The sequence below is a fragment of the Littorina saxatilis genome, linkage group LG8 (genome assembly GCF_037325665.1).
Source record: "Littorina saxatilis isolate snail1 linkage group LG8, US_GU_Lsax_2.0, whole genome shotgun sequence".
Classification (NCBI taxonomy): Eukaryota; Metazoa; Mollusca; class Gastropoda; order Littorinimorpha; family Littorinidae; genus Littorina; species Littorina saxatilis.
Window position 1 is genome coordinate 27,148,302 of NC_090252.1, and position 16,942 is coordinate 27,165,243.

General features: G+C 42.4%; 2 protein-coding genes across 5 annotated transcripts; one reads left to right on the plus strand and one right to left on the minus strand.

Moving 5' to 3' along the window:
* Positions 1-566: 566 nt before the first annotated feature.
* Positions 567-11,247, minus strand: LOC138973186 (large ribosomal subunit protein mL37-like). 4 transcript variants are annotated; one of them, XM_070345881.1, is made up of 9 exons: positions 11,145-11,247; positions 9,575-9,728; positions 8,765-8,923; positions 8,212-8,312; positions 6,405-6,541; positions 4,746-4,864; positions 3,850-4,032; positions 3,305-3,447; positions 567-2,397 (listed from the first exon to the last, which is right to left on the minus strand). In XM_070345881.1, exons 2-9 carry the CDS (start codon positions 9,696-9,698, stop codon positions 2,107-2,109), a joined length of 1,257 nt encoding a protein of 418 aa, XP_070201982.1. In that variant the 5' UTR covers positions 9,699-9,728; positions 11,145-11,247; the 3' UTR covers positions 567-2,106. The 4 variants fall into 4 exon arrangements, with proteins under 4 accessions (XP_070201982.1, XP_070201979.1, XP_070201981.1 ...); XM_070345878.1 differs by having other exon boundaries at positions 8,765-8,995; XM_070345880.1 differs by having other exon boundaries at positions 8,765-8,995; positions 11,162-11,228.
* A 495-nt stretch (positions 11,248-11,742) lies between these two features.
* On the plus strand, positions 11,743-16,719 carry LOC138973188 (transcription termination factor 4, mitochondrial-like). The gene is made up of 2 exons (XM_070345891.1): positions 11,743-11,814; positions 12,858-16,719. Exon 2 carries the CDS (start codon positions 12,987-12,989, stop codon positions 14,187-14,189), a length of 1,203 nt encoding a protein of 400 aa, XP_070201992.1. The 5' UTR covers positions 11,743-11,814; positions 12,858-12,986; the 3' UTR covers positions 14,190-16,719.
* The last annotated feature ends 223 nt before the right edge of the window (positions 16,720-16,942 follow it).

The following is a 16,942-nucleotide window of genomic DNA, read 5'->3' on the forward strand; positions in this document are numbered from 1 at the left end:
GGCTTTTTGTAAAAGTTGAGGCGGCACTGTCACACCCTCATTTTTCAATCAAATTGATTGAAATTTTGGCCAAGCAATCTTCGACGAAGGCCGGACTTCGGTATTGCATTTCAGCTTTGTGGCTTAAAAATTAATTAATGACTTTGGTCATTAAAAATCTGAAAATTGTAAACAAAATAAAAAATTTATAAAACGATCCAAATTTACATTCATCTTATTTTTCATCATTTTCTGATTCCAAAAACATATAAATATGTTATATTTGGATTAAAAACAAGCTCTGAAAATTAAAAATATAAAAATTATGATCAAAATTAAATTTTCTAAATCAATTTAAAAACACTTTCATCTTATTCCTTGTTGGTTCCTGATTCTTGTCAATTTCACTGCCTTTGCCACGAGCGGTGGACTGACGATGCTACGAGTATACGGTCTTGCTGAAAAATTGCATTGCGTTCAGTTTCATTCTGTGAGTTCGACAGCTTGACTAAATGTTGTATTTTCGCCTTACGCGACTTGTTTTTAAGTCTTCACAGCACAGATGAATATAACACTCAGCTTTGACAGGTATTTCCAAAATGTTTTAATGCACACAATTCACTCCACATTCATCACTTATCACACATGCCATTCAACATCACCTTTTTAAAATGATCACAACTCTAGCACACATCTTCACTTTTACAACAGCACTCTGTTCAGATTTTTCCCTGCTAAGCGTCTATTAAAAGCTTTTTATAATACATGTACATGATCCTCATTCTTTCTTTCTTTATTTGGTGTTTAACGTCGTTTTCAACCACGAAGGTTATATCGCGACGGGTGATCCTCATCAGTTATAAAGTGGATACTAAATCACTCAAACCAACAGGTGCACTGCTTTAGCATCAAGCATTTCTTTTCACAGACCTAGGGCTATGAATGTGTGGGTGGGTGTGTGTGTGTGTGTGTGTGTGTGTGCGTGCTTACATGTGTTTGTGTATGCGTACATACAGGCGTGCGTGTCTGTCTGTGTGCTGGTGTGTGAGTGTTTGTGCATGTGTTTACTTATTTGAAACAGAAGATGACACAGACAGGGTATCCTTGGTCAGGTGGTCAAATGCTGTTTCTATTTACCCCTCCAAGGAACTCGGCATTACTGTGTCACTATCGTCACTATCGTTACTCACCTTCATCAGACATGAGACCACCAAATGTTCAAAAAGTAGGAAAGTAAGCCGGGGTCCAGGGGCAACGGAAAATGAATGTTTGAATTATAAAGGCCATTTTGGGGCCTCTCCTGATAGCAAAAAATTAGATCATGCCTTTTTAAAAAGCTATACAAACCACAAGAATAATATGTTTTAGCATTTTAAACAAAAGTGTAATTTATAACAATCACACACACACAAAACTGACTTGAAAACTTTCAGAACCAACACATTTTTTTCACCAAGTCCGTATTTCACCACGCAATGGCCGTTGTCGCACCACGTGCACACGGTCTGACCGGGAATGGATATCTTGGCGATACTGTCGCCAATGAGCTGGCGCCTTTCTTTCTTGTTGATAACGACAGTCACTTCTTCTGACAGCCAGTTGGCTTTCCATTTGTTTTTCACACTTTGGTCGTCGATCGTAAGAGCTTCCACAGCCGACAAAACAATACGGAATCCAGACGCCATGATGCTACCTTTTTTACCTTCGGCGTTTGGAGATCGGCAGCCAATCAAAACAACCCGCAAACCGCCATCGGTGAATAATTAGGCCTAGGCGATACTGCTATGGGTTCACGTGAGTGCTGGGGTGCGAATGCACTGACTTCAGACGCAGACAGCTTCAGCTGAACAGTTCATACCACCACCACCCCCCCCCCCCCCCCTTTTTTTCTCAACGAATTTGCATCGATCTCAAGAATGGTCTGTGAGCTAAGGAAAATATCGGAATTCCGATAAAATTCGGACCAGTCCCATGTCTGCTTCATCCGACAGTACAGTCAGTCACAACAGTCACTCAGCTCAATTCACATGTACAATTTCATTCTTACTTAGTTCTCATTTCTCACACACCCTCAGCAAACACCTCTTTGTGGGCAGTGTCCACAACGTCTACAATTCACAGTCAAAGTCATCTCACACTCTTCAGTTCAGAGGCACCATTCAGGTAGAGAGCCATCAGTTTTTGAAAGACGGTCGGATTAAAGTCCTCCAGACGCTCAAAGCGAATAGCTTTGGGCATCCAGGGCTGACCCAGAATTTTGTGGTACAAGTTGTTCCCCCCGTCCACCCAAACGAGATTTTTGACGCCGTTGTCGGTGTCTGTGGCCAGCGTGTTGAGCTGGAAGCACACAAAGTTGAGCGTCTGGTGGTCCATGGACACGCTCTGTACGCAGACTGGCTCTGGTAGTGTTGTCACATCCTGTGATGATAAACACCATGCATTACATTTTTTCTCTCCATTTTGTTGCCTGAATTGCGGGATAAAAACGGTCATACACTTAAAAATCCACTCGTGCAAAAACATTAGTGAACGTGGGAATTTCAGCCCATGAACGAAGAAGAAGTAAATACCATTATTGTCCCATCACTGGGAAATTCGGGTCGCTTCCTCCCAGTGGAAAGCTAGCAGCAACAAAGTCACGCTACCTAGGTGTGTGCGTGTTAAGGTGTAAATCAGCCATCTGCACTTATGGCAGAATGACCGAGGTGACACAGGGGTGGAACATGAATACCGTTTCCGAGTCTGAAAGTTGACCCGTGTCCGTCTTGGTCCGGATTCGAACCCAAGACTCTAGGATCACAAATCCAGTGCTCTACCAACAGAGGCTACCATCTCCCTCCCCCCCCCCCCCCCCCCCCCCGGCTCCTGCATTGCATTACTTCATTACTAACAAACCACTTCTTGCTGGTAACTTACAACACTAAAACAATGAAAACTCGACTCACTTTAGCAGCTGGCTCAATTTCCACAAAATACTGAATGTTTGAAAGCTACAGCGTATGATCGTTAACATTTAGTGGTAGTAGTGTGAATGTTGCACAAAACAGACCTTGACTACTCCTTTTGACTACTCCTTCTGCCACCCCCCCCTCCCCCCTCCTCCCCTCATTGCACCATCAAGGAAGAAAGAAAGGGACCCAAAACCATATAATACATTACAATGATACTTTAGTTTAATGTTTGATGTATCGACTGAACTTTGAATCTTCCCTCTTTGAGTCATGTGAACAGTCAGTTTTCACATCCTTTTTCATCTGCATTATTTTTTGCGTGATCAAAACACGACCGTTTGTCACTGACTGAGATACACAGGCACACCACTTACCCCATATTTGTGTCTAGCCTGGGCGACAGCGTGACCTAAACAGAAGAGAATGTCGCGCCCCAGGCGATGGTCTGTCTTGTAGTGGTTGGCATCTGTCAGCAGAAGCGTGTGCAGTTGACCGTGACTCCAGTCTGTTTTCATGCCTGCCAATCACCAATTAATGAACCCCGTCAGTAGATTATTTTGCAATACTCACTCAGATCAAAGGTCAATCAATAAATGTGTTTGGTCATCCTAAAGACTTTGCAGTGTATTTTTAGTGAAAATGTAATACCAAAGCTTTGTGCATCCAGCTTCGCTAAGTTAACTTCGCCCAATTAATTTGAGGCTTTAATGATACATCATGCTAAATCTTGACACAGAGAGAGAGAGAGAGAGAGAGAGAGAGAGAGAGAGAGAGAGAGAGAGAGAGAGAGAGAGAGAGAGAGAGAAAGAGAGAGAGAGAGAGAGAGAGAGAGAGAAGAGAGAAAGAGAGAGAGAGAAAGAAAGAGAGAGAAAGAAAGAGAGAGAGAACGAGAGAGAAAGAGAGAGAGAGAGAGACTGACCCAAGTTGTGTTCCAGTGTGTAGTTGTGATCCTGGATGAGGTCGATGGTGGGCAGCAAGGGGTAGAGGTCAGGCAGAGCGTGGTTCACGCTGGCATCCACTGTGTCCTCGTCACCAAAGCGAGGCAGGGGTTGGTTAGACGTGATCAGCCACTCACCCAATCCACGCACCACTACCGGCTCATCTGTTCAAATAAACGCCACAGTGTTAAATCAAATAATAACCTCCTGTTCAAATAAACGCCAGTGTTAAATCAAATAATAACCTCCTGTTCAAATAAACGCCACAGTGTTAAATTAAATAGTAACCTCCTGTTCAAATAAACGCCAGTGTTAAATTAAATAATAACCTCCTAGGTGCTACTCCAGAAAATAAATATGGAAGGTAGCACACATCCTTTCCTTCTTGAATGCATACATTACCTCAAGTGCTGCTACCTTCATCCATTTTGCTCACTGCCCAAGGACTGGTGTGTTTCATTACTACTACTGGCTGTCTATGGGCAACTGGAGGACAAATGATCTGTTACAGTGGACATAAACACAGCAAATCAAACCATTTCTCTTCAGAAATACAGTGAAACCCCCCTTTTAAGACCTCCACAAATCTGAGAAACTCAGGTCTTAAAAGGGAGGGAGTCATAAATTGGAGGTAATTTTACAGAGGTTATGAACAGAAAGTCTAAGAAAACAGGGTCTTAAAAGGGAGGGAGTCATAAATTGGGGGGGGGGGGGGGGGCTTAAAATGGGGGTTCCACTGAAACATTAAAACTCACCAGTGAGAATCAAGGGACAATGTATCGCTTTAAAGGAGGTACACATCAATTATCTGCATTAGGTATGACAGTTCTAAAGGACTTTGTACGCAGGCAATAAAGCAAAGAGGGAAGAAACTCACCTCTGTACAAAAAATGAGAATTGATGTAAGGGCTGTGTATGTGTCGTCGTTCCGCCAGACTGGGGTAGGCGGTCACTTGTGACTGACACAGACGTAGCAGGTTGCGTGCCAAGATTCCCCTGAACCAAGCAGAACACTCAACGTCATCAGTCAACAATGTCAAGTATTGATAATAATATTGAACCATGAAAATATCAGCAACGCATATACCAGTACCACTAATTCACTAAAAAATAGAGCCCCATATCACCCCCAACCCATCCCCTCCACACACGTACGCACACACACACACACACACAGAATGACTTACCAATAGCTTCCCTCCTTTGTAAATCAGCACAGGTTCAACATAAACTGGCGTTTATAATCCATAATCACACTTCCACTTGAACACTAATTATAATCCCCAAACATGGCCGCCCAATGTACAACTTTGACATTTTTACTGACCATTTATTCACAGATCTTTACTGATGGCCTTACTGCTTTATCTGCTCTGAGAGCCTTGCTCATTCAATTTCAAGAAGCTCGTGCCACAGAAAGTTACATACATGCATATGACAGTAAAATCTATTTACAGTAACCCCCCCCCATATAGGACCCAAAAGTATCTGAGAAAATCAGGTCTTAAAACTAACAAGGAGGTATATTTACAGATGTTATGAAAAAAGAGTTTTCAAAATAAAAGGGAATCTTAACTCATTCGAGGCGCAGCTAAATTTCCCCTGTGTTCCCTGCCAACGCGCGATTTAGAGCCATTTTGAAAAAAATATTAAAAATCAACAACACAAGATAACCTTACATACCTTATGTTTTTGCAAAGTTTGAAACTTACTCTTTTAGAAAATATATGAAACATTTGAAAGTACATACCTTTTGTTGTCTTCATATCCACGCAAAATATCCAATTTGAAGCAAAACAAAAAAACTTTCTACGTCATGGGTTCATCATACACAATGTCATGATCGACACTTGCATTGCCCGAATCATCACCCAAATGATCGTCCATTGGCACAAAATCGTCACCAGAATCTAAAATATCATCTCCACTATCATCATCACTGAGGTCAAGATCAGAACCGTACTGAATAACACGTTCTAGCACTCTTTTCAAGTTACTACGTCTCAGCAGAACGATCCGCCATCTTGGAAAAGTCAAAACACGTGGGTCGCACACCGTCAACAAAATTTTTATTAATCCCAACAATTTAAGGGAAGGAACTGTTTACAGTGAATGGTACCACTGTAGACAGATAGAAGTTCATTGCAGGGGTTGTTTCCCTTGGTCAGCAGGACCGTTTACACCGTTAAAAATTCGTGATATCCGTCGGAACTCAAGTGCCGGCACGCAGCCAACGCTAAACACAGATGTCGGAATTCCAGTTCCGACGCGCCTCGAATGAGTTAAACTGTCAGAGTCTTAATGACAAACCGAGGCTTCTCTTCTTGACTCTGCATTCAAAAGTTTCACATCTGATGTCATAAGCGGAAAAAGTCTAACATTGTCATTTCTCCCAGGAACTGAATTTTGAAAAAAGTGACTTTTTCCTATCAGCAGAAGAAAATTAATGGTAAGGTCAGCGCCAGACTGTGCATGTATAGGTATCGGATGTCATTAAAAGAGGGTTTCACTGTACACAAATTGAGATTTGACTCACGCTTGCAACTTTGCAGGAATGCCATATTTGGCTTGGAACTTCCAGCCAGGTTTGCGCGGGTCGATTCTCTTTGGCAGCTTCTCTTTGGTGGGGTTCCAGTACTGCGCCTGCATGATGGACCGCTGCAGCACCAGCTCCTGTCCACAGGAACACATAACACACCGTCCAGTACATCACACACCAAGAAAGGTTACTTATTATCATGCATGCTCACCACCACATGGTCCATTCCTTAACGTGGTGTGGTGGTTTGCGTGTCTCGGTGACCCTAAGAGCTATGCCAGCGGGAGTGTAAACTCCTGGCAGGGCTTCCCAAGCTGGACAGGTCGAAAGGTAGAGGCCAGACTAATATGGACCAACCTTGTGCTCACAGGGCAGGTCCTTGGGCCATGAGCTAAGGGTGAGGTAACCCTGACAGAAACCTCGAGTGCTGAAGACGTATGTGTTGGGCCGCACGGCGCACTCCAACAAACCACAACACTACGCATCAACTGCCATTATGACACTTGGACTGAGACAGAATTGACAGAAATGGTGCTCGCCCTGTGAGGATCCACCAGGCAGGTGCAGCGCCGGGCTCCGCGCCTCAAAGGAGTCCACCCTCAGCTACTGGAGGTCCCTTCATATCGTCTTGTGGAGCCAGGGGACGAGAAACGGGACACAACAGACTTAACCAGCATCTCCACGGGAAGCTGCATGTTGTGCCCTCCCCCATGTATTCTTGTGGAGAAGCAGAGCAGGACACGGCCCACATCCTACGAGACTGCAGGAACCACCAGGTGCTGAGAGAGGAAATCTGGCCATTGCTGGAGTCCCTGCACAACAAACTGTACGGGCCTGTGGCTGCGCTGCAGAAGACCACTAATTATATCTCAAGATCTGGACTCCAAGTGTGATCGGCGATCGAAAAGAAGAAAAAGAAGAAGATGCATGCTCTTAAAAAGAATGTTAAGTTCCAGTCAAGAAAATGTATCAGTTTTTGTTGTGGAGGCATGTTACTACAGTGCATTATTTTGTCAGCGTGTCTGCTTTTAAACACAAACACTGTTTCATGTCTAGGACCCTGGCATGTTCTTCCTCAATTCCATTAGACTTTAAAAACCACCCCTGTTCCCCCCAAAACAGCCAAATCTGTCCACATTTCACATGGCATAATAACAGTCAAACTTTCTGCCAAAAATGTTTCTATAACAACACTCACAGTCCTTTAGTCAATTCTAACAAAGGCAAGTTTCTATTAAATACTAAATCCTTGATTTTTACCCAGTTTTAAAAGTGTATACATTTTCTTCACAAGTCCTTAACTTTTTTTGAAGAGTACGTATACATAAGGCATTTTAAATTATTTCTTGCGCTGCCCTCTGTTTGTGTCTACCTGAAATTTCCATCATTTCACTGTTTTTCCCCACATGATTACATCTGACAATTTCAGTGACCATATTTTGTGGAACATATCTTGTTCTTGATTTTGAGGTAATACTGGTTAACAGAACACCTAGCGCGATTACGGACTGACTCAACATTACAATACAAAAGAAGTTGATGTACCAAAGCCAACAATATCGTTCTCCTCAATGGTACAAACATACAAAAGCATGTAACTATCATCTCTCAACAAAATATTGTGCAGTGTGTCATTTTTGACACAAATGTGCTTTGCTGTAACCACACTCCCCTCTGACAATCACACTCACTGGAGTACATAATGTGAGACAAAATGTACTCAAACAAACTTCTCTCTTTGCTTTTCTTGTTCTCTCTAAGATATGCTCTCACCAATAATGATAAGGGGATTAGACTGACTTACAATGGTTTCATCTATGTCGACCGTGTCCACCAGTCTGTTGACCGAGGGAGGCAAGCCTTCAAACACCTGCGCCTTGGCCAGACTGGCAGCCTGCTTCACACCTGAGTCACAAGCAAAACAAGTGCAAAAAAGCATTGGAGACTGTGACAAAAGGTCATGTTTACTGAAATTTGATCATGCACAAAATATTCACACAAAACAGGATGTGAAAACACGCTGTCTGAACTGAACCACAGACAGTGCTCATTTTTAACAAAAGCTTGTGATCAATGTAAATTTCAACTTGTCAAAAAAACAGCCCATGAATGTTTCTCTTGTTTTGTCAGTGCGCAATACTTGACAAAAAGTGCAAATGCTAAGTGTTGCTATGATCATATGGGGTGCAATCCGTGCACACATTTAATAGTTTGTATTTCTAGTTGTCAAATGTGCATGCTTTGACAGATGACGCTGAACTGCATATCAGCAGTTTAAAAGCATTTTGTTCTTCATACTATTCAATCTACTTTGGTCAAAGTGGGAGGGGAGACAACTGTAGGAAAAGTTACTTTACCTTGATGAATACAAATTCTGGGTGTGCAGACAAACGCTGGTTCTTCATTATAATTCCACAGTTCCTGTTTCTTGGGGGGCACGTAGAAACGAGAGTCATTTACAGGCGGGCGCCACACTTCCCTCTCCTCCTCCTTTTGTGGGTCAACAAACTCCACACCTGATGGGTCACACATTGATACAGTACAACCTGCCCTGGTGACCACTTCTTGTGGGTCAACAAACTCCACACCTGATGGGTCACACATTGATACAGAACAACCTGCCCTGGTGACCACCTCTTCATTACCACCACCTGCCCATTCACATCACCCGAAACATCCCCAAAGAGGTTCTTTCCAATACAATTCACCTTTCCATCGCAACCAGCTGTCTCGAATGACCACCTATGGTCTGTCTTTTGGGTAGGCGTTACAGACAAGATCGACTGTATCTATAAAACTAAAAGCCTGTTCATTTGGGGGAGATGTTCTCATCAAGACGGTAAGCCGTGTTAACAACCTCTTGTTAGACTGCTAAGCAAAGCCATGAAAGGCCTATTGTAAGATCTAGTATAACAACATCACCCAGTCTTATGTACAGTAGCACATTCATTTTTGTTTTTAAATGACATGTTGCGCTTTGATAACAGCAGCACAAAAAGAGGAATGAGCAGAAATAAACTGTAGAGAATTAGAAAAAAATTGTAGCTATCAATCATTTACATGATTTTTTCTAGGTAAGTACCATAAATCATTAAATGGTATGTTAACATTTACCGACTCCATTCTGTGTGTGTATGTGTATGTGTGTGTGTGTGTGTGTGTGTCACCTTTGTCGATAAGTGCTTTGGGTATGCGTGGAGGGTAGTCAGGATACTGCAGTTTCTTGCTCCCCCAGGCACTGCGCCATCCAAAAGCAAGGCTCCGTTTACACAGTACTGCCGTCCACTTCATGCTTTACGCTGCGCATTCACTGGCAAAGGTCTGAAACAAGATTGTCAGTGTTTCAGTTTATATCATGATCAATCAGGCATTCTTTCAGTTCTAAAGCAGCTGATTAAAAATTGACTCCCCACTTGAGATGTATTTTGTGTTTGTTTAGGGTTGTAGTTGTTGGTCGTCTTTTTTAGGGAGGGTAGGAGGGCAGTTTTTACAGCATGTCTCTTTTACTTTTAGTTTCAAGCGTTCTTTCTCAGGTTTGACTCTTTCAGAATAAAAGTAAAGGCTTTCACTTCTAAGCCAGCCTACTGTCTCAGATGATTTGCGGTAATGCATGTTGAACGTTAGCGTGATAAATTAATAGCTCATAATTTAGAGGCATATAAGCCTCAAAATTTGCAGAACCTGCACTTGTAAGCAAAACATGAACAAGTCATTTTAGATCCCTTTCATGTCACGGAATGAACTGTACAAAATAATGCATTTCGTTTACATGCGTCAAAGAAGGAATTATCCGTGTACGTGATGTCCCTTGGTTGACAATGTATGCACTATCCGTCAATTAATAATTAATTTCACGACAAATGTCCTTTGGCTTGTTTACAGGGACTTGTATCAAAAATAAGAAAAGAATGCCACTGGATTCTGAGCTGAATTTATCACGCTAAAGTTCAACATGCTATTGGCCTCTTACATACACGCGTAATTACACAGATCTCCCTGTTTTTCCAAGTTTTCCAATTTCTGCTCGCGCCAGCTGCATCACAACGTATTCAATATAGGCTGACCATGACAGTAATACTAACTGGTAATCTTGAACTTTAGCGTGTTAAATTCATAGCTCAGAATCCAGTGACATTCTTTACTTATTTTTGATACAAGTCCATGTAAACAAGCCAAATAACATTTGTCGTGAAATTAATTGACAGATTGAGCTCCAAACTTAAGCATGATTAATTAATTTGGTTGTTCAATCGACGAAAATGCACCGAAAATGGCGTACGTTGTCAACCATGGGACATCATTTACACGAAAGAGTTGTCTCCCTTGTCCACTCACACGGATAATTCCTTCTTTGACCCATGTAAACGAAATGCATTCGTACAGTTCATCGGAGTTCATTCCGTAACTTCAAAGGGATCTAAAATGACTTGTTATGATTACAAGAACAGGTTCTACAAATTTGGAGACTTAAATGCCTCTGAATTCTGAGCTATGAATTTAACACGCTAAAGTACAAGATTACCTACTAATTGTTATACCAGAGTTCCTGCCTAATAAATAACTACAAAATGTAAGAATAAAAAATAAGAAAGGTAGGTTGTTGGAACGTTTGTTATTGACAAAACAATACATTCACAGCTATTTCGACTTTCTTGTTTTTTGATTCTGAATTTTGGAACGTTGGCAGTCTCTTTGTTTTTGGATTTACAAAATGTAAGGCCAGAATGTAATGCAAACCCGTTTACAGTGCGCACAAAAGGTTCAACACTTCTTCCAGCTCGCGTTCAATGTCACGCCGCTTCCAAGTACGTCGCCATTTTGAAGGGAGCAGTATTTATCTCAATGTGCACCTACAGATACAAAGAGGAACCCATGCTGCAACGAGCCGGAAAATAAATAAATCTTTGACTACTATCATAGATCTTGTCAGCATTGAAGAAGAAGAAGTATGCTCAATGTCTTTTGCAAGAAAACTTTATCATAAGATTCAAATACAGAGACATCCATAGCTGACTAATAACTGCGCGACTACGCACGATCCCGCCGCGCGACCTCAAACTAAAGCGTTTACATGTAGTTTGAGGTCGCTCATGTTCTAAAAACAAGTCGGACATGATCGGTTGTGACAGAAATCCGGTGCTTTCGCTCGCTAGCCCTTCAAAAATGCATCATCTCTTTTATGTTCATTTTCTATGGCTTAAACTTGGTACAACGTGAGAAAATACTGTGAAGATACTAGAACAACAAAAATATTATTATGTAATTTATTTATGCTTTAGTTTGAGGTCGAGCGTAGTCGCGCATGGTCGCGCAGTAATTAGTCAGACCGCAGAAGAGTGATCACCCCTGCTTATTCACAAGCAAGAAAAAAGGGGGTGCCAATGAAGGTCTCAAATACAAACAAAGGGTAAGGATTTATAACAAACAGAGTAGAGCCCAGCTAATTTTGATAAAGTAAGTTCAGGAACAGCAGTATGAATATGAACGACTATAGCTGTACCCATGACAAAAAACTTGACGGTAATTTCCTGTAACCGTCCCTGATGGATGATTATTTCCTTTTTTTAATCATAAAAATGTCAAACACTCGCACAAACACACATGCACGCACACACACACACACACACACACATGCACACACACACACACACACACACACACACACACACACACAGTGACACACATGCAAACACCTGCACGCTCGCACGCACACACACACACACAAACATGCGCTCACACACACACATCACACACAGGGGCGCAGGCCTGCACACACATGAATGCACACACATATACACAATCGCTCGCGCTTTGGCACACCAGAGAAAGGGACAGACAGATAGACAGACCCTTACTTAGCACTCGACAATGACACCACAAACATCATAATTCATATGATGCAGTAAAAGACATTGACGTAAATAAATAGACGACACAGTAAGGATACGTGAGCCAAAGGATATGTAACGTTTTTCGACGTTTTTTTTCAAGTTTGGTTATCCAAAAGTACCCTATGACACGACTGGAAAAGCAACGAACATACTCTGCAACTCCTGTCTAAATCGATTCAGCTGTTTTGGAGCTTATTGTCATCTCACACACACACACACACACACACACACACACACACACACACACACACACACACACACACACACACACACACACACACACACATGACACAAACTCACACACACACACACACGTATGCTTTGACTTTGACATTGTGATAGTGAATCTAAATCAGTAAATAATTTGTTATTATGGACAAGTTTCCTCCTTTTGCATGAATCTAACAGTAACTGTCAGTTTCCATACGTCCAAATTCAACATGATTTCATATCCAAATTGTATTTATTTTAAATGGTTTATACAGAGTGTACTGTTGTTGTTTTTGTCATGATAAAAACTGCGATTGTTGTAGTTTTTGTTGTTGTCGTTTATTTACAGGGAGCAAGCTGAGGCTGATGACTTTTAGTACTGAAACAACCAGACTGTAACCTCTTCATTTAATACTGTGGACATTGAGAAGTGACAAACTTTGTTGACCACCAGTCTTCATACTGATCTTGATCCAGCATGGCTCACTTCAGCTTTGTGAAACAGCTTTCAAAATGTGTACTTGCAGCGTCTCTGAAGTGCTGTGTGATAGACTCTACACCAATGACTTGGTCGCTTTTTGTACACCAAAGACAGAGTGTGAGCCTCAGTCAAAAAGTATACTGTCCTCCCATGGTTTGCTCTGCTAGGAACGTGCACATTTTTCACGGGGGCAGCAAGGCGAGCAGTGATTTGGAAGCACCTCTGAAATTAAAAGTGAAGAAAGATTTTAAAAGATCGCAACAGAAGCCTCGGAACAAAAGCCAGACCAGACAATCAGCTCTGAAGGAAGATGTTGACAAATTGACAGGAACAAATAGCAGAGATGGCAGATTCAATTTGGACTCAGAGGAAGACCTGCATGGGCTGACACAGCAGTTGGTCAGCAAGGCTAGTCAGGTGGACGTGATGGTGCGGTCAGTCCCACAGTCCAAGGTGGAGCAGCTGGTGCTGGATTTACACAACTGTGGCTTCCCTCCTTCACACATACTGTCCCTCCTGTCCAGCCAGCCAGCCTACCTCCTCAGCCAGAGGAACCTACTGCCTAATGTCCACCTCTTGCTGACCCACGGCCTTGACCTCAGCCAGGTCATGCTGGTGCTGCACAGCTTCCCACCCATCGCGAAGATGAGTGCCTCCCAGATCAGCCAGGCTGTGGAGGCGTTGCGAGACGGGAACTTTGAGGAGAAGTCTGTGGCTCAGGTGCTGGCAGAAAACCCTGGCGTGTTGTTGGTGAGCAAGGCTGCCCTTGGTGGGCGAGTGATGGCGCTGAGAAAACTGTTCACCACAGCGGACGTGTTGAGGTTAGCCGTGGACTGCCCGCAGATTTTGACGGACCCCTGGGAGGAGATCCAGGTGAAGTTTGACTACGTCTTCCATGACATGAAGATCACTCAGAAGCAGATGGTCTACGCCTGCCTCTTCAGCCATTCCCTGGCACACGTCAAGACCCGACACGCCTTCCTGGTGCGAGCAGGCCTGTTCGACATGTCCAAGAGACGAGAGGGGGAGAAAAGTCCCAACGCCAGGCTGGACCAAATTATTGACACGCCGGATGACGTGTTTTGCCGCAAGTTTGGCGGAATTGGGATAGGAGAATACAGGGCATTTTGTGAGCTTTACAGCAAGGAACTGGAAAGGGTACAAGATTCTGATTCTGATGATGATGTGTCACATGTCTAGCTTGGAGTTATGCATGAAAGTGCATGTCTGAACACAGTAATAAGTCATTTTCAAGACAGTTTCATTTGAACAAAACAATTTGTCAAAATATCCATCCAGTCAAAAATCAGCTCGGTCTGACTGTTCTCTTACTCAGACCTACAACTTGAATTTCATTGTTCTGTTGTTCGTATTTTTATAAACCAAGTTAAATCAGGCAGTTTTGAATTGACAAAAACCAGGATCAAAATACATGTTGACACTTGCTAGTCTCAACTGCACCTTAAATTTTGATTTTGTTCCCCCTAAAATACCTCAACAATAATGCTTTGAAGGAAACAGTAAGTGTTAAACACTGTTTGTGTGTGTGTGTGTGTGTGTGTGTGTGTGTGTGTGTGTGTGTGTGTGTGTGTTCATTTCCTAACAGGGGTGAATGTTAAGATGTACATTATGTACCAAATTAGGAAAACCTGTTTTAAATTAACGCAAAGTGGACTTGGCTTTTCCCCGGTGTTTCCACGTGACTTTTACTGCATGAATGTTTTGACAATCAGGGAATATTAACCTAAATCGGAATTCCTAATTTAAGTCTGTTAAATCCCTGTCCAAAGGCTTTGTCACTTAGGCTACCTGCCAAGTTCAGGTTCAAGATAATTGCTGTCGATAATGTCTATGACATATATATACATGTTACTAACATGTTACCTTCCACCTGTGGTATGGCATTGTATGTAGTGCATAAAAAGTACAAAACTGCTGACTTTCATTTCAAGTGTAAGTTTGATACTTTTTGTGAATACAGTAGTTGAATGCTTCTTAAAGTGTGAAAGGTGACCTGCTGTAGTGTGTGTGTGTGTGTTTATCCCACCAAAGCTGGAGGTATCCCACGAACACTATACTGTAATCGAGTTGAGAAATGTTTATGTCGATAATACAGTGATGTTCCGAGGCGTCGGTCATCGGTCATGGACCGATTTAGGTTGTAAAATGACCGATTGCAAACACCTCTGTCCTGTCAAATGTCCGATCCGATCGCGAAGTCAGCGGTCATTGTCCGATAGTATTACGTCTAGAGCGGTCACTGCAAGAAGAATCTATACAAACTTAAGTATCAAACCCCGTTAAAACGAGTTCGAATCGGGGCCTACTTGAACTTCAATTTTCACTCTCGGTCGAACAATAACACAAGGGACGCAACTCTCGACCGAACAATATTACAAGAGCCACAACTCTCGCTACTTTTGACAGCGACACTTTACTTCCGCCGCCACATTTCTGCAAAGAAAGCTGTTCAAGCTCACTGAAAATGATCACGTGTGACATTCTGAAGTGTGTGAAAGATCACTTGTCACTTGTGACATTAATTCTGAAGCATAGTGTGTGTGTGTGTGTGTGTGTGTGTGTGTGTGTGTGTGTGTGTGTGTGTGTGTGTGTGTGTGTGTGTGTGTGTGTGTGTGTGTGTGTGTGTGTGTGTGTGTGTGTGTGTGTGTGTGTGTGTGTGTGTGTGAAAGATCACTTATGACATTCTGAAGCATGTGTCTGTGTGTGTGAAAGTAACCCTACTGAACACTGTTGCATTTAAAATATTAAAATAAATTTGGAACTGTTCAGTTTTTATTTGCCTTTATTCATATATTCTCAGTCATCTAAAAAGTTAGGTGCCATGATTGGTTCGCTTGATCTGAATGTCCTATTGTTTTTTTGTAGTCAGGACATGATGTCCTATTAGTTTTTTGATTCAGGACATTTTGTCCTGTTGCCCTCCAGTCCTAGGAACATCACTGATAATACATGATAAAGAAGGATTCTTTGTGCACTAAACTCAGGCTACAGTTGGGGATGGAAGTTCACCAAAAATTGGGAACATACTAACTAAAATATGGTGGGTGCCGACCAATTCTTCGATTTTTGATCCCAGGGCCGCTTTGTTGGGGTAGAATTTCCGAGACTACAGCAATTGTACTAGTTCAAGTAGACGACGTCACAAGGTTTTTACGTCAATGCATCGTGAGGTCATCCCCTCCATTGGGCCTTTCTCTTGCACGCGTGGCGTGTGTGTGTTTGCATGTTTATGTGCTCAAGTGTGTGTGTGTGCGAGTTTGTGTACGCATGTCATGGGTGCATGCATTTGTATGTGTGTAAAAGAGATAAAGAGAGAGAGAGAGAGAGAGAGAGAGAGTATTATCCTATATATCTGAGTGTGTTTGTGTGTGTGTGTGTGTGTGTGTGTGAGGGTGTTCTCGTATGTGTGTGTGTGTCTATGTGCGTGTGTGTTTTGTGTGCATGAATGGTGTGTGTATATATAAAAGATAGGAAAAAAGAGTGCGTATATATGTGTGTGTGTGTGTGTGTATGTGTGCGCGTGTGTGTATATAAGGGTGTGTGGGTGTCTGTCTATGTGTGCGAGAGTGTGTGCTTTGTGTGCATGGATGATGTGTGTGTGTGTGTGTTTTTGCGTGTGTGTGTGTGAGAGAGAGAGAGCGAGAGAAAGAGAGATAGGTGATTTGTCCTTCGCTTGGGGTATGCAGTGCCTTGGCATTGTACTTCTACTTAATTGCATGGGTGTTACTCTTCCGGCTTTTGCCGGATTTCCGGTTTTTGAAAAAATCTAAAGCCGGAAATTCCGGTTTTCCGGGTTTTCAAATTAAAAAAAGAAAAAAAAAGCTTCGTTTCGCTAAGTTGAAATAACGAGCAGCGGTTCCGATCCGACTTTTGACACCAGTTCGCGTGCTTTCTCGGTTCGCTCTCTTGCATTTGCCGCCATCTTGCTTATT

Bases quoted from the DNA above. Each gene is read 5' to 3' on its own strand.
- LOC138973186 (XM_070345878.1), bottom strand. From the start codon at position 9,698: ATGAAGTGGACGGCAGTACTGTGTAAACGGAGCCTTGCTTTTGGATGG. The intron at 8,996-9,574 runs GTGACACACACA...GTGACCCATCAG, and splicing joins CAAAGCACTTATCGACAAAG to GTGTGGAGTTTGTTGACCCA. The intron at 2,398-3,304 runs GTAAGTGGTGTG...TTATCATCACAG, and splicing joins AGGCTAGACACAAATATGGG to GATGTGACAACACTACCAGA.
- LOC138973188 (XM_070345891.1), top strand. From the start codon at position 12,987: ATGGCTCACTTCAGCTTTGTGAAACAGCTTTCAAAATGTGTACTTGCA.